We start from the raw sequence: 23,774 nt of genomic DNA on the forward strand, positions 1-23,774 counted from the left end.
CGCCCGCCCGCCCCCACCACCGCCTCCGGGGCTGAAGCAATGCCTGTGGCTCTGTGACATGCCTTAGGATTCTCTTCTCTTACTCAATATTCCTTCTACTTGAGAACCACAATGTATTGAAAGTCTCCCCATCATCAAACACCTCCTCATTTGCCAGAGAGGGTCCAGGTGACTGTCTTCTTTGGAAACAGCCTACTGGGTACCTATTCCTCTAATCTGCATGGGTAGCTAGGTCAGTTTCCCAGCATTTGTCCTGTCTCAGGGAGTAAGTGTTGTCACAAGGTTTCCACAGGTTTTATAAAGATTAAAGTTAGTGGGGTTTCTAACCAAAGTATTCAAGAGAGTTGGAGTGGTCTTTGAGAATCAATAACTATGGTAGTTTTGTAATGCATTAACTTGGCTAAGCTGGGAGTTTGCAGAATTCTTTTCCCCAATATGGTTCCAGGTAACAGTTGGCTAAAAACAAGATTTAAGAAAGGTTTGGAAGATAGAAAGGAAGTGGCACCTGTGACTCTGAAGAGCGCTGCTGTTAGAGGAGGTGAGAAACAGACGTCATGGTGCAGACTAGGTATTTGTCCCCCTCCCCCTTTCCTGCTGGACATCTGCTTTTTTGGCTTATCAGCTCTATTGACCAACAGCACCCTAATCTCTCCACTAATGTTTGGGTGCAAATTCACAGAAGTAATAGTGACATCAGCCCCCTTCATGGTTCCCATTTCAGCAACTGGTTGCACCTCACTTTCAGATTTCTCTGCAAGCTTGAACTTGTTTGCTTTCATCAGGACTTGGGAAAGGCTGTTTAAGTGACTTTTCTTCCCTAATTTTACTAGTGAAGTCTGAAGGCCAGAAAACAAATTTCTTTTAAAAAATGCTAACTTGCCTTCCTAGAATCTGACCAATATTCATTCAGAAATCTACAGAGTTGTTCTCCCCACCCCCCCACCCCCCCGCCACCCCGAGTTTTAGGACTCTTCTTCTGCAAGTGTATAGAGGAGGGTGGCGATTCCCTCATCCAACCTCCATCCCCATTTTAAGCAATTTTTGGAGCCAGGGGTTAGTATTTTTAACTGTGATTTCTGTTTTATGCTCTTTGTTTTAAACCCTTATCAGGAAATAATTTGTAAAATGGTCTCCCAGTGGAATATGTAATCATTAGCAATTTGCTTTGTGGGAAGTAGGGAACGGCAGGTACCCCTGGAACAAGTTAAAGAACTCCTAATTACTTACACCTGCAGAAGCTGTCGCTTTTGCAAAGTATGTAATTAGCAGCCAGTGCGAATGCTGGCAAATGTGATTGTCTGTTTAAATAGAGGACACAGCCCAGAGGCTACTGAGACTGGGGCTCTCCCACCGGGTACATTAGCCCAGCCTGGGCTCCCCCTGCTGGTTGCTTGTTAAGGCCAATTGCAGGTCTGATACAAGCACGTGGCCAATTAAGCCCACATTCATTGTTCCATGTGCAAAGCAGGTGTGAACATTTTTTAAAAAATTGGGCCCTTTGTACTTTGCAATTACGAATTTTCTGCCTTTTTAGCCCAGTGGCTCTCTGCATTGGCTGCACATTACAATCATCAGGGATGCTTTTCAAAAATCCTGATGCCCAAGCTGTTCCCAGACCAGTTAAATTTCCGTGACATCGGTTTTTAAAGTAACCCAGGTGATTACAAATCTGTCAGCAAGTTTGAAAACCAGTGGTTCTCAAACTTTGGCTGCATCAGAATCAGCTTGGGTGCTTGTTAAAGTACAGGTTGCTGGGCTCCATCGCCAGATTCAGTAAAGTGAATGGTGGGAGCATCCAAAACTTTGCACTTCTAAAGATGCTGCCAATGCGCACAACAATGTTGAATTCCTTTTGGACTTAGAATGCCTTTTTTTTGCACAATAAGCATTATACCAAATACTTTGCAGTTATTAATTCATTTAATCATTTATCACACAGTTGTTTGATTCTTTAGGTCTCAGAAAAAGTGCTACATACGTGACATCTATTCTTTAAAAAGGTACCTGTCCCTGTTACCATCATATTATCTAGTCTATTTCCCTTAGAACTTTAGCCAATCTACTTTATTTCCCGGCTCCTCTAGGTGCACATAAGCTCCATTGTGGCCATGTCCACAGACACTTGCTGAATGAGTTCACAGAGCAACCCTAATGGGGAAGTCATATGGTCTACATTTTGTGGGACAAGACATAGATTTAAGTAACTTGCTTAAGATCATATTGGAGGAATTAAGATTCAAATTGTGTTCTCTCCAGAGCTGGGCTGTCAAACCACTTCAAGAATTGATCACCAGCCTTAAATACAGTATCAGTTCTTTCCCATCAATAAAATGAATTACTCACCTAAGAATGCCAATTATTTTTGGTTTTACTAACAGTTAAGTTAAAGCTAACTTTTTTTAAACAATAAAAGTCCAGAGTCCAAATCCAAGTGGCCAAACTGTACTAACATCAGCAATTTCTTTACTATTTAAAAACTCTATTGTCTGCTATGCTTGATGCAGTAATGAGTGCCTATAGTACCAGCTATTGGGAGGCTGAGACAGGAGGATAACTCAAGTCCAGAGGTTCTAGGTCACTCTGGGCAACAGTGAGAGACCATCTCAGAACAAAACAAAACTTCTACTGCCTGTGTCAGAAACCTACTTATAATGCCCCAAAGCAGATTAAGGTTTCTACCTTATATAAAATCACCACACCAAAACCTTTCAGTGTAATATTTTGATATTTAAAAGAAGAGTTATGTGAAAACAAGAGAACTTAAATTATCAGATTTTATTTAGTACGCCAATACAATTTATCCTGGTAATAAATTAATATGTAGTTATAAAAATGTTTGTGCTATCCAAGAAAAATGCTTTTTAATGTATAAAGTATATGCAGATCCTTCAAACAGCCGACTTAATTTTCAAACTCAGAAATGTGGTAACATCGCTGATAAAAATTGGGAATTTTCCTGAATTCATGATTCATAAGTTTTGAGTTTATCAAGGTTTCAATTGCCCTTTCCATTCTGGCAATCGCCCACACCTGAAATGAGAACTGATAGCTGAAAACGTTCTGATCCCATCTCCTATACCTGTAAAGGTGAGGGATCCACTGGCCTGAACTCAAGACCCCAGAGCTAATCAGACAGAGATTGGATTAAATCAGTTCACAGAGGTGCTCCACAAATGTCTGTGGGGCTAAATAAGGCACAAGCATCACTCAGAACTCCAATCATACCTGAAAAACGTTGGTTTTACTTTCTGCTTACTATAGAATTAATTCCTGGTATGTTCTGTTGTAGTTCTCAAACTTAAACAACACAGTTGCTTTAAAACAAAATCATTCCTATTATTGCAGCATTATCAACAATCACTGACTGCCAATGCTGTTTGTATTTCTTTTCTCCTGGGATGTTTGAACTTGGGCAAATTTTTTTCCTGTTCTATGCTCACAGTAGACCCTCACCAAGGATGTCTGTTCTTGCTTGAAATTCATTGGCAGTGGAGAAAGTTTATATATAGTTAGTACCATCTAAAATGAGGTTGAGACAGTTCATTTCTCTTTGCAGGTCACTGCCCACTAGAGTTAACTTGTATCCTGCTCTGTTCATCTGAGCAGTCATTTTGCTTTTCAAAGTTGTGTGGATTACTTCTGGGCTGACAGTGTTCCAAGCAGCAGTGAGACTTCTCATCATGTCACAAATATGCCATATAATGTACGAAGTATATCTAGCATATAATTTTTGATTTATTATGTGTCTCAGCCTAATGGTTGCATACAGCCATGCTACTACCAGATTTTTTTTTTAAGTCCACTTGTTTTAATTTAAACTTCCAAAGATTGTGTGTAGTTTATTTATCAACCAGTATAGAACACTCATACTCTAAGAAGCTTTTCTAATTGCAGGAGCCATACCTAAAACAACTTGCCAGGTATCAGTGCATTTTCATACAGACAGCAAAGTTGTGTTTATAATGGAAATTTTTTCCAATTTTCTTGTGATTCTAATTTCTTGCTACTCTCAGCACTCTAGCAAAGGAAGACTAATAGTCTATCTTCATATATTTCTCTTACTCCCTAGCAACATTTCTCTGTAGGAGTGCATGTTTGGTTTAGATGTGTCCACATGGACATATTTATTCAGAACAGGCCTCCCATTTTTAAGTTCATGCTCTATTGTAGATGCTTTACTTTTTAGGAATAGTGACACAATACTGTGATAGGCTAAAAGCACTGGAACTAGCCACAGAGACTTGGTATTAACCTCTCTATGAAATGCAATTTCATTAGTTTTATCAGAAAATAAACAAAAATCAAAATATATGCTTTGATCTGGTAAACTAATTAAAGCATTCATTTACTAATTTGGCATGTTTAACTCCTCTCATTGTTAACAACTTTGCTTCCTTCTTTTTTTTTTTTAATCTTGTCATGATTTTTAAGGAACATAAGGACTCTCCACTTCTTCAATCATTTCACTGTAGATTTTTCTTCCTTATTCACTAACCTTCCTTATTCACTACCACAATAGAACTCTGTGCATGAAGTGTAACAGAAAAAACATGATAAACAGAACCTGAACATTCTAATAATAGCAAGACTGGGGAGACTGGCTTAGTGAGGGAATTGGAAGTGCAGTACTGATGAAGCAACAAATTTTAAGTTAGAGTAATAAAGCTGATGTCAAATTTCAAAGAAAGGGCTAATTTTAACCATATTGGTAACTAATTAAAATTATATCTTTTAAACTAAGAAATCCTAATGACTGAGGTAGATGATGCTGTTATCAGATACTGAATTAGGTTTAAGGTATAAGGGAAAGAAAGCACTGATGTAAAATTATCTTCATTTAAATTCAGATGGATAATTAAGAATGCTTCCAATTCACCATTCTAAACATGAAATCCAGGTATGACCTATCTGGTGCTCACTTTTCTATTTGAAGATGAACTCAGCAGTTGGTGAAAAGATCCACACGCTAACAGAATGGCAAACCACAAAACAGTTGTCCCCGTGAAAAAAATCAGTTACTCTGCGTTTGATATTTCCACCTGGGCTCATTCTCAACTGTTCAGGATGTGGATTCCTGAAGGTTTCTTCAGCATTTAACTAATTCTTTGTTGGATGAAGGGGCCGGGACTGTTTCTCCACACATAAATTGATCCTAAGACAGAATGAGAAATGACATTGAGTTCTATATCACAGGTGCATTAATACTACCTTCATTTTGTTAGAGATTCAATTCAATTGTTAATTCTCCCATTGCTATATTGCTTCATTCTTGTTCAAGGCCAGCACTAGAATTAAAATTTTAAAAGTATACTGGTATTCAGTACTGAATTCATCATTTAATAAATGCCTTATAAACATGCCCATCTTCACTTGCAAGCTACCATTTCTTGGAAATAATGTAAGGGCATGTTACATTTTCTAAGTTTTTACATTCATTATTTCAAATTTTGGTCATTTGAAGTTATATCCTTTTCAAACTAATCTCTTCTTTCAACTAGAAGGAATAGGTCTTTATGTGTTTTTCCAACACAGATAATCTGTAATGTTAGATACTTTTTAAATGAAATCCAATCTCTGATAATTTATCCTGATTTATGTCAACTGCCACAAGAACACTCTGCCTCCCAGGCTACCCTTGCAATCTGATCCCTGAAGGATCAGCTACTACTCTGTCCCTGAGGCTCTACTCTTCCTGCCTCTGGAATTCTTCTACCTTGCTCTTTGGAATTCATGGTCCACAATGGTCCTTATTCTCAACTCTTCTTTAAAGTGTTACTTTGCCCCTAATGTCTGGAAACATTTTAGGCTGATGCACCTGAGGGTTGCTTACTATCATCTAATGGGAAGAGCCCAGGGATGCAGCTAAACATTCTACTAAGTACAGGTTAGCTCTGCACAACAATGCTAGGTTGAAATGAAGTTATAACCCAGCGCAGTTTCCCCTAGGTCCCCTTCTAGTGTTTTCAGAGCCCTAGTACCACAGGGATTGGAAGTGGGATTGGCTCTTTTCTGTCCCCATTCTCTTCCCTTCTCTAAAATCAACCAACTTTGAATCTTATCTCATGAGACCATACCATCACTAATCTTCTCTGTTGCTGCATCTATCCATCCCAAATCCCATATTTCAACCCCTCTGGACTTCTTCTTTATCCCTACCACCTTTTCAGAGTCCCTCATTCCCTAGATGTTCTCTTTACCTAAGTTCACATTCAATGGTCAATTATATCCGCTCTTCTCTATTCACTTGGCGAAACCACAACAATGGTGAAATCTAACTTTCAGTGTCTATAATGATGGAGCTGAGGATTTATGACCTGAAAACCTCTGATAATCCTCTATCACTACCAGTTATTGTACCATGTCTCTGCTTCTCTTTGTAGCAAACTATTTTAAAGAAATGGTCACACTTATTGACTCCTATTTCCCCATTCTTTTTTTTTTTTTAAAGATTTTTTTTTTAGTTGTTGATGGACCTCTATTTTATTTATTTATATGTGGGGCCTTACACATGCCAGGCAAGTGCTCTACCATTGAGCCATAACCCCAGCCCCTATTTCCCCATTCTTTCTGACCTATTTCCCATCTACCAGGTTTCTCCAATCAGGCTGTCCCCAGTCCCTCCCTGAAACTGCTCTCAACACCATCATAAGTTAATTGTGTGTTGCCAAAGCCAATAGTATATTCTCAGTTTTCTTCTAACAGTGGAATCTGACAAGAATCTCATTCCTCCCCCTTTTCTCATCTGGCTCCCAGGATATGGCACTGTTGAATTTCCTCCTTCTGCAGTGTTTGCTCCTTTTCAGTTAGCTTTGCACATTCCTTAACTTCTTCCTTGACCTTTTAATACTAGAGCACCTCAAGACTCAGGTCTTTCTTTTGTCCATTTCATCTATATTCAAAGTCCTGGGGATCTCATCCAATATCCTGGCTCTGAATACTATCTTTTGCTGGTAACTCCCAAGTTTATACTGCCAGCTGTCATGCATATTCAATTGCTTTCTCAGAAGCTCCACTTGGATGACAAATAGCCTTCTCAAACTTAGTATATCTACCTCCCATCTGTGTACCTATAGTTCTGTAACCCCAGCTGTTAGTAATTCTACCCTTCTAGCTAGATCAAAAATGCTAAAATCACCCGATTCCTCCCATACTTTAATTCCAACCAGCAAGAAAATCCTTATCTTTCAAAGTGTATATAGAATCCAACCACTTCTCACCACCTCCATTGCTCCAGTCTAAGCCATTTCTTGCTTTGATTAGTGTAACAGCCTATTTGGTTTTCCCATTTCTCTCCTTGCTCCCTCAGTCTACTCTGAACCAGAAGCCAGAATCATCCTTTTGAAACATAGGTGGGGTTATAGCATTTCTGTTTAAAAATCCTCCAGTGGTTCCCTCCATCATTCACAGTAAAAGCCAAAGTGTCTCTTCAAATCCTTGTGATCTGCCCCACTCTTTTCATCTTGAACTACTTTCACCCTCATTTGCTCTAGTCACTGGCCTCTTTTTTTTCCCTTGACAAAACCAGGTATATTCCTGCCTTAAGATCTCATCAATGAATGTTAATTTGCCTAACTCTATGTCACATATGTAAATAGCTCTCTCTCTCATCTTTTTCAAATCTTTACTTATATAAGGCCTTTCTTAATAAATAATGTCATTAGTACCTTATTTTAAATTATAGCCTCCTCCCAGACTGGCACTCCGTATTTGTTATAGAACACATTTTAACACAAGAATAAATTATTGAAGTTCTACATTATGGTCTAAATTATAGCCTACTTCTCTTGAAGTCTTGTCTGCACTTTCCCTATACTAATATTAGAGTTCATTTTTAAGAATTCATTAGAAAAATAAAACTTTGGGGGAGAGTGGGCAGTAAAAAGATTTAGTTTTTTCTATCATCAATATCCTTGTGAAAGACAATAGGATAACTGAAGAATAAAATGCAACTTCAAAATGGCAATGAGGAATTATATTCAAACAAGATACTCAAGTTCTACATATAAGCTAAGCAAGAAATAATATGTAACTGTTCCTGTCAAAATGTGTCCAGGGGCTCTGAAAATAATTTAGTTACATATGAAATAGAGGAACAGAGTGTCAATTAAGACATTTAAAATTATTTTTCTTGTATATAATACATAATCATTTCCATTAAAGAGCAGTTTTCTTTATCACTCTCTTCAAAGCTAAAATGAGTTACATAATCAGAACTGTAAATTTTAATTTATGATATGGCTGTTAATTAGTAATTTTTAAAGCTTGTTTTAAAAAAACAAAAACAGCGCGCGCTTAACCCAGCACATTGTTAAGGAACAATCTTCTGCATTTACTTATTACAGCCAGGCTGCTCTAAGTCCTTGCCACTGTCTCACACTCCGCCCCCCCCCCCCCCCATTTAAAAATTGACCCCTTACTTTGTCATAAATCACTTTTATAATGAGAGAGCAGCTAGGACACGTTGCCACGTCTTCCCCATTCTCCAAATCTTCCTATAACGAAATCAAACAACTTTTGGTCAGCACAGTCTTCCCTTCGCTATCTCCTCCCCATCAAACCTCTCCCACCTCTATGTGGCTTGCCTCCCTGCAAGGTGGGTGCGAGCCCAAAGAGCCTTCCCCCTCACTTAAGGGAAACACCCAGGAAGGTCAGGAGAAGTTCCGTTACCTCAAAACCCCTGGGAAACAAAAACGATTCCTCTCTTCCAAAGAAGTATCCCGGGAAGAGACCCTTAAGGGAGACCGGGGAGTAAAAAAACCGGCTCTCCTTGAGACACCCACTCCCGGACTAAACTGAAGGCCAGAATGATGTGCCCGCTGAGAGTTCAGGGAGAGGGATGGGTTTGGAAACAGGGAACAGAGAACATGGGTGACTCAGGGCCGCAAGGATGACTGAAAGCAAATGCGCTAGGAACAGAGCACAGCGAAAACGCGCCTACTCTAGTGAGTCCCCGCGCGGGTCCCTGAAGTTACCTTGGTGATGGAAAAGTTATCCCCACATGGACAGGGGTAGAAATACGTTTCGGAGTCTTCATCATATTGGAAGTCCTCGATCTCCACCTCGTCGTGAAACACTGCCATGGGGTCGTTGGGGCCGGCAGAGGGCAGATGCCCCAGCCGTCTGACAACGCCTCTGTTGGTCTAACTTCCCGAACGCCGGCTGGGACCCCGCGCCGTCACCACGCACAGGGGCAGGAACTACCGCTTCCGGCGCATAGACAATGACGCGACTCCGGCCTTGGCCGCCAAATGGGTGACCGGGTCCCGGTCACCATGGAGATGATTGAGTTACAGGTAGAGACACTGGAAAGATGGCGCTTCCTGCTCAGCAGTGTCGCGCAGCCCTACTCCCATTGGACAGCAGCCACCAATAGAATGCAAGGCTCGCTCGTGCTGCCATTACGTCACCCCGTGGACCTCGGAGGCTCCACGGCGGAGGCGTGGAATTTGGAGCTGGGCTATAAAGTCGGTGTCCGGGGCGGCTGTAGTGTGCAGCTCGTCGCTGACTTCAGGGTCTCAAACGGTCCGCTGAGGGCTGCAGCTTTCACCCACCTGGCCCTCAGGAAGAGGAGGGCGTCGCTTTGGTTCCAGACGGCGGTAGGAGCAGCTCAGCGTGCTCTCTACCCCTCACGGGCGACAGACAACCAGCTCTCTGGAATTTCGCTTCAGCTAGTGACCTTGAGCCCAGGGCGAAGCCCAACTTATATCTCCTGGCGCAGGTACATACTCGCCTCTTCCTTCACCCCAGACATCTTCAAATATCCCGTTTTGTGTTGCTGAGAAGACCAAGATCTGGAAGGCAGGGACTGAATTCTAGTTATATATTTGCCAGGCATATAACATCATTAACTACTATGATATGTAGTAACAGTAACATTATTGTTGTTATTCTTATTATTGGTAGTTATGTGCCAGATATTGAGCAAAGTATAATTCTCCCACTAAACCTGGGGGTTTAAATTTTCATTTTATTAATCTTTAAACTGAGGTACAGAGTGGGCATCTTGACTAACCTCACTTACCTAGGAAATAATGAAGAGCCTGGCCATCTCCAAAGCCCAGGAACAGACTACTAATGCGAACCCCAGTTTCTTTGTAAAAGGAACGTTGTGGATACGTAAGATTATCAGTAGGAGGCCTGCGTATATCCTGAAGCTGAATGACAAAAAAAAGGGGTTTGTCTTTGAAAATAGTGCTAGTACCTGTTTTGGTACCACCCCCTCACAATGGGGTACTACTCCATTACTAGGCGGTTATTCACATACCAATAGAAAAGGAATGCAGTGTTGAAAAAGCACTGTTGAAAACCAGAAGATCGTGACTTAGAATCTGACTCGATTGCAAATGAGCTCTGGTTGGAGATTTACATTCTTCAGGCCCATTTCTCTTCAAGAAAACATTGGGCTAGAGATGATTCCAAGATCCCTTTCACTAGCATTCTTCTTTTACTTGGAAATCGAGTCTCACTTGGTTTGGCAATCAAATAAAACTTCACATTTTCATAACACATACTTAATACATCCTTATGCTTATGTACTTACACTCAAGTGTTTCCATGAAGTTATCAATTTTATGCACACTGGATAAGCTCTGCTTGGATTTTAGCCCTTGTATTTTACTTTTTGTTTGTGGTACTAAAGATAGAACCCAGGGCCTCATACCTGATAGGCAAGCCCTCTCATGCTGAGTTTTATCCCCAGCCCTTAATTTTGAGGTATGGTCTGTGGAAGTTGCCCACACTGGTTTTGAATTTTAGATCTTCCTGCTTCAGTCTCCTGAGTAGCTGGGATTACAGTTGTGTGTCTTCAAGCTCTTTTAAAGCTTGAAAACATGAAGGCAGAGAAGTCTTTGGGAGAAAATTCCAGAAGGACACTAATGGAGTTGGTAGACAGTCATTTCAGAGGTTCCACAAACAATTTTTGCTAAATTGGAGATCTACCCAGCAATTAGGTAACATTTAAAACTTGTTGAGGGTTAACTGGAGATTCAGGTGTGTCTGGAGAAATCCCATTAAAGCCCACACAGCTGTGTGATTGCTCTTGGGATCACTTAGACACAAATACTTCCCAGATAGTCTTTTGGAGATAGGCGGAAGTGTTCCATTGATTACAGAACTTTCTTTAATTCTTACATGAGCCACTTTTGAATATACCGAAATGAATGCAAGTCATGTTTTGGTTTATAGGAAGCATAAATTGGAAGGTTCATTTATAATTATATATTATTTATATATATATATATATATATATATAATTTTTTTTTTCTTTGGTGCTAGAAATTGAACCTAGGGCCATGTGCAAGTTAAGCACATGCTGTTTTACTGAGCTAGAATTACAGTCCTTGTAGGCCTTTTGGAAAGCAGTTTGGACTTATTCAAAACAGTTTGCTGCCAGGCATGGTGGCATATGCCTGTAATCCCAGCTGCTTGGGAAGCTGAGGCAGGAGGATCGAGAGTTCAAAGCCAGCCTTGGCAACTTAGCAAGGCTCTAAGCAACTTAGTGAGAGATCCTGTGTCTAAATATAAAAAAGGGGCTGATGTGGCTCAGTAGTTAAGTACCCTTGGGTTTAATCCCCACTACCCCCCCCCAAAAAAAAGGAAAAAAACCCACCCAAAACATACCAGTTTTCTGGAGCATCTTAAAATCTTAGGTTAAAATCCTAAAAGTTACAGGGGATGTCAGGTAGTTTCTCTTTGTAATTTTATAACTTTAAGAATTATCTAAAATGGAAAAAAGCAACACACCACTTATTGGTCGTTGACATGTGCCAGGCACTGTACAAATCTTTTGTAGGCATTATGTTGTTAAAACAACCCATTGAGGTATAGGTATCATTAACATTGGGAAACCTGATGGTTAAGGCAAATTAGTGAGTTGCAGTGAGCCATGGTGACAACTCACATCTTTCTGATCCTAGAATTTAGGCTCTTAATTAACTGCAATGCCATTTATGATGTGATGGTGTTTCAAGCAGGGTAGTTGAAACAAACATTGATTTGGTTATGCTGATTCCTCTGAGACCTAGTGTTGGAGATGGAGGGGATTATTCTAGGCCTTCCATTACTGCTTTTATCTTACCACCTGTTGTTCATCCCCTTTGGCCACAGGTGGTTCCTCTTGTGGTTCTGACCAGTTTGAGCTTGACTGTGAACAAAGAGAAACCATAGTGAAGCACATGATGTATGTTCATTTTTTGTTTTGTTTATTTACCCAGTGTAGTTAAAGAAAACATTGCCGTGACTATTGATTTTTACATTTATTCCTAAAAAGGAATAGACACATTTTGTAAATACACATTTTTGAACCCTGAGAGAGTGACAGAAGCAGATTTGCTTGTTGCTATGGTCATTTGAGATCACAAGTTTATCTTTTACCATAAATGTTAACATTGTTTATATGGAAAGTAACAGTGACCAAAATTCTTAGTATAATATCAGATTTAGAACTGGGTCATAACTGTGTAACAAACTGTATTTGATGACTGCTGTTATGTATCAGGCCAGGGGGAGTTGTTTATTGGCACTATCAAATCACTACTTCTGTAGGTCATTTGGCAAAGAGAAGGGGGTTTTTAAGTTTTTAAGGATTTTGTATTAACACTCTTGCTTACCGAGTACTTCACAGGTGTTATTTTATTTATTCATTTCATCAATCCAGTGAAGCAATGTGGGTGTTGTTAAAATGGTAAAAGATGCTTTGCCCCAAATTGGAAAAGGGCAAGAAGGAGTCAAATTTGAGCCTAGTTCCACTGATTCAAAGTCAGGCACACTCCTCATACCACTTGTATACCACTGAGTTTTCCTTACCAACCCTGGAGTCCCATTGCTTCCTCTGTGACATCTAGGTTTCTGAATTGACAAGTGCCAGATTGGTCTTCAAATTTACCCCATTGCAGGGGATTCATGGTCTTTGAGGCATTCTTGTTGCATTTGCTGCTGTCATATCTCATCCAATTTATCAGCAAGTTGTAGGGCTCTAATTTCAAAATAATTTCATGTGAATCTATTTCTGCCATCTCTGTAGCTCTTATCCTTTCATAATGCCCCCTCCCCCTGCCCAGCATTGGAGATTGAACCCAAGGGCACCCTACGACTAAGCTACATCTTCAGCCCTTTTTATTTTTGATTTTGAAACAAGGTCTCACTAACTTGCCCATGCTGGGCAACTATTTAATTTAATCTGGAAGGAACAGATTAAATTTAAGATTTGAGACAAATTACAGTGATTTCAGTTCAACAAATACACTCAGTTCATTCAACAATTCCAGGGATGCCAGGCACTATTTGTCATGTCATCTCCTTGGACATGGAGTAGGTATATCAGTTTTAAAATAAAAAAAAAAAAAATTATAATTTTTCTGTTTTAGAAATAGTTACAAATTTTGAACTTGTGATCCTCCTGCCTTAGCCTCCTGAGTGCCTGGGATTACAGGAGTGCGCCACCACACCTACACCTAGTTCCTACCGTACTTTTAGACTGGAACCTCCTAACTATATTTTCTGCTTTCCACTTTTGCCCTTGGATAATCCATTCTTCACACAGCAACCTGGGTAATCATTTAAAAATGGATCATGTCCTCCTGATTTATTCAAACTTTTCAGTTGCTTCCTAGTGACTTGGGGTAAAGTCCATTTGCCATGGCCTACTGTGATTTGGGTCTCAATTACTTGCTCAACTTTCTTTCATTCTCATGTGGATTATTAAATTTTAGCCTAAAATGTTAACTATACTGCTCTCTGGTGTCACTGACCTTGGTTCCTTTAACATGCTAGACTTTTCCCTTGTTTTTGCCTTTGTTCTTGCTTATCCCTGTGGCAGAATGCTCTGCCCTTAACATCTGCTTAGTTGCCTCTTAATTGTTCTGGTTTCAGCTCAAGTGTGATCACTTCAGAGAGGCCTACCCTGATATTCCCCCACTTACCTACTCCATCTCCAAGGAGATGACATGACAAATAGTGCCTGGCATCCCTGGAATTGTTGAATGAACTGAGTGTATTTGTTGAACTGAAATCACTGTAATTGTCTCAAATCTTAAATTTAACCTGTTCCTTCCAGTAATTTGTTTTAGTACTTCGTTATGGATATCAGTTTTATCATTTATGATAATTTTTCTGTTTTAGAAATAGTTACAAATTTTTGGTATAGTTTGTGAGGATATACACATCTATGGAATATTCATTATATAGTTTTGGAAATTACTTAATATATGTTGATCTCCTTTGATTAAACCCTTTGGATATGTGAGTAAAATCCTTGGACAGGTAAAAGTGGGTAATTTTTTTAAATACCTTATTCTAAAGACTGGCATTAAAAACTTATAAAGGCACTTTGAATATTTTTTAAAAATGCACTTTATTTACCAGTAGGTGGCATTCTTGGTCATGATGATGATTACAGAATTTTAGAATTTTAAGAGAATAGCTTTTAAAAATTAAAATTTGCTTCCAGTTGAGAAGTAGTCTATTCAAACAGCATAGTCACTAAGATGTATTCTATCGTAAAGACAATTTATTTTAGCAGTAGCTGTCTAAAACAGCAGAACAATATTTTATATTTAACTGTATAGCAGTTAAATTTAATTGGAGAACCTGATCTCAAGTGACATCTAACTGTCATTTTAGCCTGTGACTGTGGTTGTACTTTTTTCAGTATGGTAGGATCTCAAACTGAGCAGAACCATAAGAGGAACCACCAGTGGCCAGACAGGGCAGGTGGCCAACAGATGGCAGGATGAAAACAGTATAGGGTATGGTACAGTTGGGTGGGTATCCTAAGTTAAGGAGGTGGGTATCTAAGCAGGAGGATGAACAAGAGAAGCAATAAGATAAAAAAAAAGAAGTAGAACCATGAGGGGGAAGAATTGAGAATGGCCTTGCTGTGAGGTCATGCCTCTGATTACAATGAGCCTTTCCTTTCACAACTGATACTTACTAGGTCTTTTTCTCAGTTTCCTAAATCATTGTTTTTACGTGTTGTCCTTGTCCCTGTTATCACAGGAACTTGGTGAGAATGTCAGTATAAGGAAAAACTTTCCATGGTCCAGCCAGTGTACATCCAGAGATGTCAGTGTAATACCAGTGGCAGACTGTGTCAGTCAGTGAACCAGCCATATCCTGAATGACTCCTAAAATCTCATGGACTTCTAAAGTAAGTTTCACCTTCTTTTGGTGATGAAAAATCATTTTTGGTTTAGCACATTTAAAGGAGAGAAACTACATTTAGTAATATTGCATGAGGTGAAAAAGGCCTTATGCTTTTTTTCCATTTACTAGAAAAAAGTAGCCCATGGCATGTTTATTTGTAATCAAGCTGCATCATACAATGGCAAGAAGAGTTTTTATCTAAAGACTAGTTACGAAGCATTGGGCTTTTTAAAATTTTTTTTTAGTTGGAAGATGGACATAATATTTTTATTTTTATGTGGTGCTGAGGATTGAACCCAGTGCCTCACACATTGCAAGGCAAGTGCTGTACCACTGAGTGAGCTCCAGCCCAGAGAGTAGACTGACAACTGTATTTGACCTGATGAGCACCATCCAATTCTTTAATATTTCTTGCCAGAAATTAGTGCAAGAGAAAGACAAATTTACTGAGGTTCTCAAATATTTAAAAACCAAAACATATAAGAATACTTTTCAGAATATCCCAAACTAGAAAATATCCAAAAAGGCTACTAATAGAGTAAACAAATTTTGCAGCTTGTGTCTGCATACATGTTCTCTTTTGATCTCCCAAATCGGCCACATGCTGCATGATTCTGTCTTCAGAGGACTATATATATGACCATATCTTCCATTCTGTAAGATTATAATGCTGAAAATTTCCTGTTGCCTTATGGCATTGAAGCCTTTGTAACATCTCAGAACAGCATGTTACTCATGCTTGTGATGATGCTAGTGTAAACAAACCTACTGTGCTGTCGCTTATATAAAAGTATAGCATGTATAATTATGTACTGCTGCTTGTCAATTGACGTTTATTTTATTATATGCAGTGCTGAGAATTGAACCCAGTGCCTCATACATGCTAGGCAAGTGTTGTACTGCTGAGCCACAACCCTAGCTCTTGTATTGCTACTTGTAAAGTTTACTATAAAGCAATATGCTGTGTTATGCTGGCAGCAGCCTTTTATCTCATGGTTACTGCATTTCTTGATTGCATTAAGAGGCCATGTTGAGTAACCTATGCTGTGTAGGTTTGTGTAAGTTCTATATGATGTTTGTATAATGACAATATCATCTGATGAAGCAGTTCTCAGAATGTATCCCCATTATTAAGTGATGCATGACTGTTTTGTTAGCATCAAGAATTACATACTTACATGCTGTACAGTTACACTGAATCGGTTCTGAATGATTGCAAAAATTGTCAGGTAAAGTCAGGCCCTTTGCTAACTGAACAACTCATAACTGTACCAACAGATTGAAACTCTTTTTCACTGTTTCTTTAAATAGTCTGATTTTTCCCCAATTTTTCTTAAAATAATTTTAAACTTCATTCTTTTGTTTGCCCAGGAAGTACCATGGCCTGTGCTGCTTTCTTGATTTCTGGGTTGTTGCGAGGCTATGTGGGAGCAGTCTGCACTCGGGCTGCTGCTTCGAAGTTGACATCCAGCACTTCTCGCCCCCTTACTTTCACGAGGTGAGTCATTAAGCCTTCAGAGCTGCTGAGGGTTGCGTGAAGCATATCAGACTCCAGAAAGAGGCAGCATCTTGGCTTAAATATGCCTATCATTAATAGATCATTAAACTTCTGACCATTTTATAGGATCCATAATATGTTGTATTTTGGATAACTGTGATATTACAGGGGAAAATAATTTATTATTTTTATGAGGATAATACTTAATAACCTAATTTTACTTTTTATTAAAGCATAATGAAATCCAAAAGGAAAACTGATCACTTGGAGAGAACTGCAAGTGTCGTTCGCCGGGAGGTCTGTATCTTTTGGGCATGACAGGTTTTTCTGGTTGGACAGTTTGTGCATGGTTATGACAGGCTTATGGGGAAGGCAAGTTTGTTATTTTTCTTAAAATTTCTAAGGATATATGATAAATAATTTGAAAAGATGACAAAAGTCTTCAATTTTTCCTTTAAGCTTGAAATGAATGGGTTAATTTTTGAAGGCTGGAGTATGGCAGCATTAAGGGAAATATCCTCACAGGTTTGATGTTTAGAGTTACTTTAGAGATAGAACTACTTAGAGAGTCTATATTTTATGAATACCTTATCATTTCTTTTTTCTTTTTTTTTTTTTTGGACACCGTGTCTCCAAATCCTTGTTCATCCATACTTTAGAACCACACTTCCTATTTCATCAAGGGAGAAAGCATTAACATCTGAGAAAGGAAGGTGTACAGTTTTTCCACCATATTCAGACTATAGAGAGTTAATCTGCCACCTGAAGGGGTGTCAAGGGCTGAGAACTAAAGGATCCTCACCCTTTACCTCAGTGAGTAACTATTTTCATTTAAAAACATAAATGGGATATTTGATTTTGCGCTTTTGAGTGTTTTTCATATATTCAGATACGTTTAGCTTAGTATTAGGAGTCTGTTTAAACTATTAAAAATAAAAAGCTTTTTTTACACTTCTACGAATGTGATCATAAATTGTATTGGCTTAGTAGTTTTAGTGTTAATAGAAGGAGATTCTGTAATGTTTAGGCCCTACTTTAAATTAATTTAATTCTGCTTTCAGAAAATTGCTTTGGGATGGACTGAGGGTAATGTTTGTTCATTCAGCTTCATGGTGTTGTTTTGTTTTTTGAAAACTGGTTGAGAGGCTTGGACTGTGCTCTTACCTGTCAGTTTTGAGGTAGATAAATTAGAGAAGTGTTGCCAAACTTTTTAAGGATCAGATGGCAAATATTTTAGGCTTTATGGTCTGTATTGTTTCATTTACAACTACTAGCACTAATTCTCATGTGAATTAAGAACAAGTTGACAAAGTTTGACTATACTATATTGGATAACATAAAATCGCAAGTACAACAACTACCAAACTATCTTTATAATGTGAAAATATCCGTGATATGTACACAATTTGGTGTGACAGTTCTAATAAAACATGATTTCCCAAACAAAGTTGTCCTATATGTAATGGTTGCCAGTCCCTGAATTAGAGTAGTCATTTTAGAATTTTATAGGACAAAATTATTGGGACTTTGGGGTAGGGGTGATTTTGGAAGTTTAGGACAAAGAAAATTCATGTAAATTCTAATAGTTTGATTGAAAAGTTGAAAATTTTGGTGCTCAGATATCAGAAAATTATAGGATTAAAATTCTAATCAAGTAATTACTTTAGAGAAAGGATTTTTCCAATGGCAGTTCCTCTTCTCTTTTGTTTCTAATTTCCATTCTTCTAAATAGACTGAGAATTGGGAGATGAGAGGAATTGAGGAAAAGCTAGGTCCACCTCCTCAAGACATTCCTAGCCAGAGAGCAGGGCATGGTTTTGGACTTCTTGATATGAACAGACCTTGGGTTGTAACAGAGCTTGCCTTTAATGCAGTTGTACTGCACAAAACTCCCACAGGTCCATATGCTCTTCACCTCAAGCTCACGAGGTAGCCTAAGGATAGGAAGCCATCCACATTTTACAGAAGAGGAAACCTTGCTCAGGAGATGTCTTACAGCTTCTCCCAGGGCCAAAGGAAAGCTCCAGCATAGAATTTCTAGGCCAGAGGATCCTGTTTTCACTCTGGGAGTAACTAAAGATTGGAGCAGTCATTTGCTAAGAAATATTCTTTCAGCATTGGACATTGTGTTCCCTATGGAAAATCTGGGGAATTACAATTTATGATATTAGTGCTTCTTACTTTGGACTCTAAATGTAACCAGTCTGAAGTCATGTTGATATAGAAAGCTGGACTCTGAATTGAAGGACATTTGATTGTATTGAAGTTCACATTTTTTTTTTCCCCTTACAAACCAAAGAATAAGCAGTCTGGGTAACGTTAGAAATGTAAAGAAGATATATAAGAGTAGAAATATAAGAAATAAGTAGAAATATAAGAGTAGATTATAAGAGTAGAAATATTGTAAATATTGTAAGAATTGTTCAGGTAAGGCTAACATTTTACTAGAGGAGTCACTGTATTTGGCGACTGCAGAGTATTGGCCACTGAGTAAGGTGTATGCTATTATCAATTTGGGAGAGTTTAGCAATGAAAACAATTTTTAAACTTCTTATGCATTTGTTTGGAAATATGCCAGATACTGAGCTAGGGGCCAGGCATTGAAAATGATACAGATCCCTGTGCTCATATTTTAGTGGTGCTTTGGTCTGAAGAAATGACTTTATGCACCTAATTGATTTTGGAAAAAACAATTTTATTGCAACCATCAGTTTGCTTTTAGAAGCCCTTTTCATATTCTACAAAGCCTTAGTGTATTGTTGCCTTTTGATTTTCAAAGCATTTAATTATATAGTAGGTTGATACTTGGCTTGTCACAACCACCTTGACAGGTGTAGGGGTCTTTACTCCTGTTTCACAGGTGAGGGAATTAAGACTCAGCTATTTAGATAGGATTATCCTGTTTTCTAATTTGTCTGATATAGTATTGGTTTATGCCTTTTATTCCTAGAGTAATTATTAGTAGTACTGCCTTTTACTCTCAGAATTGTCCCATCTTAAATTGTATTGTTGGCCTGAGTTTAAAGAACTTCTTCAAGGAAGTGGAGAACCCGGCTCTTGAACTCAGATCTTTGTTAATCAAATCAGCTCTTAAAACAAAAAAGTGGGGCAGAGTTTTGTTGAGCAGCATGTTACTGGGCGTAAGAAAAGGGAGAGTTACTGAGGTACGGTGAATAGTCAGTAAAGCCAAAGGGCCAGGTTCCTGGGGTGGAGGCTTTTGAGGATCCTATGGTTCCCAGTGCTGGTCTTCCAGTGCTTGACTTGTGGTTTTGCTCAAGTGGGGGTTTGAGTGGGAGGGGTTGCCTAGTAGGAGAATGGATTATGTCCTGACCTTAACCTTTACAATTTTCTGCTCATCATCACTCACGTATTTTGAGGAGATTCTATGGTCCTCTGTGAAGAAGGGGCACATCTCTTTAATACTTTTTTTCTGTAGTTTTATACCTAATTTGCTTTGATTATCAGAGCTTGATGGTCAAAGAACCTTTTGAAGATTAACTAGCTGGGACAAGCAGTGCTTGGTACTCCTAGCCTCACCACAGTGTCCTCAGTGACAAAGCAGAGGGTGGTAGAGAGGGACCTTGGGCACCTAGCATCTAAAGTAGTTGTAGGATCTGTAGGCAGGCTGGGCCATAAGCTCTTGTGAACTCCCAGGGAAGGATAGACAGTCTGGCCCTCTGGCAGCTGGCCTGTGGCTCTTAGTAGTGTACAGGTCACTGAGTTGGAGCCCACAAAGGAAATAGAGGCTCCTTGGGGAAAGGCATAGCTTAGTAGCTCTGTAACCACATTATCTTACACAGTGCTGACATGCTATAGACACTCAATACTTGTTTCATTGGGTAGAATAAGCAAGCATTAATCCCACTGTAGCTGATTACCTGTACTGCCTGATGAGCCACTTTCTGAAGCAGGAATGGTGGTAATATTCATCTTGAGATGAACTGATAGTGCTTATATAGTCTATCGTTCTTTACAAATAGAAGCTATGGAAAGCAAAATTTGCCTGAACTACTGCTGCTTATGTCCCCAAACTGGGTAGTCTCTAAAATGTTGTGGCAGTGCTTTTCACTGACACATTTTTGTTCAGTAAATGAAGCAAATTTAAGAGGTAAAACTCTTTTCCCTAAGGGGCCTAATCAAGTAAAATGAATTTTTATTTTAAATTCAGCCAACATGTATTGAGTGCCTGACATATGCCCAGCACTGTTCAGGGTACTAGGGTTATAATAGTGCATGAGGCAGCCAAGGTCCTTGCTGTTAGAGGAGCTTTGTTGTGGTGTGAATACCCCAAAGAATGTCACGTGATATACACTATGAAGGAAATAAAACAGGATTATGGGAGGCAATAGTGGCCCAGAGCAGAGTTACCATTTTAAATCTGTGCTTAACATTTGAGCTGAGACTTGAAGAAGGAAAAGAGCCAGCCATGTGCATAGCATTCCTGGCAGATGCCACAGTTTTGAGGCAGGAATAAGCTAGGCAAGTTCAGAGCAGAGTAAGTATATGAGAGGATAAGAGGTAGACAGGACCTACCTACAGATCACTGTGGGCTTGGATAGGGACTTGGGATTTTATTCTGAGCACAGTGGAAGGTGTTAAGCGAGAAAGAATTTTATTTCATTGTAAAAGAGTAATTTATTAGCTTGGTCGAGTGTTGGGTTTTTGTTGGGCTTTGACGCCAGGATGGAAGCTATTGACATAATCTCAGGAGAGATGCTGGTGGTGGTGGTGGTGGTAGGTTGGAGAGCAGGAGAGGTACAACCAGTGGGATTCACACAGGGGGTGGGTGGCTGTTAGAGAAGGAGAAACCAAGGTGATTTCTAGGTTTTGGGATTTGAATAATCTGGGGAGATAATGTGACGATGGTGGCAAATATTCACATAATGGAGAACAACATGTTTGGAGAAGGGAAGGAGCTCAGTTTGGGTATAACGTGGGGTGGGGAGAAGCAGGTAGAGTTACAAATGACATAAGATTAACTGAGTTTTTTTTTAATCAGTTCATAACTATTGATTCTGGGCCATTAGTACATGGAGGTGCATTATACCATTTTTACTGCTTCTATATATGTTTAAAAGTTTTCATAACAAGGGAGAACATTTGGGAGGAAAAAATGGTTATGTATTGAAAGTTAATTTTGAAATGGAAACTCAAATAGGCAGTTGTATATATGAATCTGGAGTTCACTGCTGGAAATAGTCTAAGCCATATAGAGAGGAAGAGGGCCTGGGACTCAGCATTGGCTATATCAGTAATTAGAGGCCACAGAAAATAGCAAGGACCAGCAAAGTTGATGGAGGAGGGGGAAGCCAGGCAGGAGGGAAATCAGCAGTGTTGTTGAAGCCAGGACAGTGTTTTAAGGAGGGAGTGCTCAGCTCTGCTAAGTTCTGCTGGAAGGTCATCACCTGATTTGCCAGAATGGGGAGTGAGTGGTCAGAATGACTGGCCTTAGTATGCTGTTGAGAGTGAGAGCATGGCTGGTTTGCATTGGAGAGAGAATGGGAGGTAAGAAGGTGGAGACAGAAACATATATAACTCTTGAAGGGTTTTGATGAATGGGAGCAGAGAAATGGGGTGATAGCTGGGTGAAAGACTTGTTTTTCTTTGTTAGGTTTTGAGAAGCAGCAAAACAAGTTCTTGGATTCAGATCTTTGCCACTCACTGGCTCTAGGACCTCAGTTTGTGCCTCTGTAAAGTGGGGATAATAAGAGCTTACTTCCAGAGTTGTTGTGAAAATTGAATATGTGACGTGCCTGGCACATAGTTGCTTTCATCTCTACGTGTTTCCTGCTGCTGTTGATGTCTGAGATGGGAGATGCTAGAGCTTACTTGTAGTCTGGGGGAGAGCCAGGAGGGCGATGCAGAAGAATGGCTGGTTGCTGGAGTGAAGGTTCTGGAGAAGTAAGGCCGTTTACCCTTCATGCTAGAGCACAATGTTGACTAACATAAGCCACTTAAGAACTACAACATGATGGAGAATTTTGTGGTCTTTGTGAGTAAATCACTTGAGTAAAATTGCCTTTTAATCAGGGTCCTACGAATCAGATTGGTATTCTGACACCATTTAAATAATGTCTGTTCTCAATGATTAGTTTCCCTCAATTCTGAAATTTTTCTGAACTCCAACTTTGTTTTAAGTTTCTAAATATTTAAGCTAGAAAACAGCTAAACAGGAGTGAACAGGGGAAGGCAATCAGGTTTCCAAAGACCTGTTTCCTGTACAGAGACTTTTGCATGAGCAGTAACATCAAAATATCCTCCATAAAACCAACTTTTTAAAAATAAATGTGATGGAATTTCCTTTTAGATGCTGACTCGGTCAGAGCATTAAAAATGTGTAACAGTGAAAGTTGGCAAATGTGTTGTTATTTTATTGAACAGTAGAAGAGTCTAAATGTTATTTTATGGAAAACTTCATTTCCTGCCATGTGTTTTAACTTAGGACATGGCTAGTTGAGGTTTTAGTTGTGAAATCCTTCGATCCATTAAGTATAAGAGCAAATACCAATGTTAAAACAGTTTCTCCGTTATATTTTACTTATTCAATAGAAGCAAAAGGGTGGTGTATAACAAGAGCCACAATTACAGATCCTAATTGTATGAACTAACTTCAGAATGAATATGTGGCCTTTGAAAAGATTTCATTAATGTTTTTAATCCTCGGTTTTAGAAATACTTTTGTGTGTGTGTATAATATATATATATATGTATTAAACAAAATACAGTTGTGAGAGGGAGACATGTCTTAAGATCATGAATTGTGCAAGGCATTTTGTATTTCAATCATGACAGTTTTTTTCAGATTATTAAGATGAATAGCAATATCTACATCACTGTTCATATTAATACCAAAGGATGTAATGCATCTGGGAAGAGTTTTGGTCTTAGACACTATCTAAATGAAACTATCCCTTAATCAGTGTAGCTTTCTTACCTTCATTAAATTTTGGATGTTGAGAAATGATTAATTATTTCATTTCACATAGTCTGTCATTTTATTGTGGAGCATTCTTACATGTCACAGCTAACATTCAGGATAACATAGTCTTCCTTGCCACCAGGTGGCTCTTGTGGATGTGTTTAAAGCTTATGCATATCTCATTTTGTGAATCCAACAGATGCCAGTTAAGCTGTT

The 23,774-nt window shown here is 39.0% G+C and overlaps 2 protein-coding genes across 8 annotated transcripts in view; one reads left to right on the plus strand and one right to left on the minus strand.

Annotated features, from left to right (window-relative positions):
• The window catches only part of Dph3 (diphthamide biosynthesis 3), a 46,476-nt gene extending 37,261 nt beyond the window's left edge, over positions 1–9,215 (minus strand). For 3 of the 6 annotated variants that reach the window (XM_034636769.2, XM_071619359.1, XM_071619362.1), the window contains exons 1-2: positions 8,973–9,215; positions 8,418–8,492 (exon numbers count right to left, since the gene is read on the minus strand). In XM_034636769.2, coding sequence (XP_034492660.1) covers positions 8,418–8,492; positions 8,973–9,080 — 183 coding nt within the window. In that variant the 5' untranslated portion in view covers positions 9,081–9,215. Of the gene's footprint in view, positions 1–3,214; positions 5,153–8,417; positions 8,493–8,972 lie in introns of those variants that run through there. The other 3 variants (XM_027923178.3, XM_027923179.3, XM_071619367.1) reach the window with 3 other exon arrangements.
• A 215-nt stretch (positions 9,216–9,430) lies between these two features.
• Positions 9,431–23,774, plus strand: part of Oxnad1 (oxidoreductase NAD binding domain containing 1) — an 84,788-nt gene continuing 70,444 nt past the window's right edge. For both annotated transcript variants that reach the window (XM_071619375.1, XM_027923160.2), the window contains exons 1-4: positions 9,431–9,718; positions 14,995–15,145; positions 16,513–16,639; positions 16,873–16,936. In XM_071619375.1, coding sequence (XP_071475476.1) covers positions 16,521–16,639; positions 16,873–16,936 — 183 coding nt within the window. In that variant the 5' untranslated portion in view covers positions 9,431–9,718; positions 14,995–15,145; positions 16,513–16,520. The remainder of the gene's footprint in view (positions 9,719–14,994; positions 15,146–16,512; positions 16,640–16,872; positions 16,937–23,774) is intronic.

The sequence above is a fragment of the Marmota flaviventris genome, chromosome 1 (assembly GCF_047511675.1).
Source record: "Marmota flaviventris isolate mMarFla1 chromosome 1, mMarFla1.hap1, whole genome shotgun sequence".
NCBI lineage: Eukaryota > Metazoa > Chordata > Mammalia > Rodentia > Sciuridae > Marmota > Marmota flaviventris.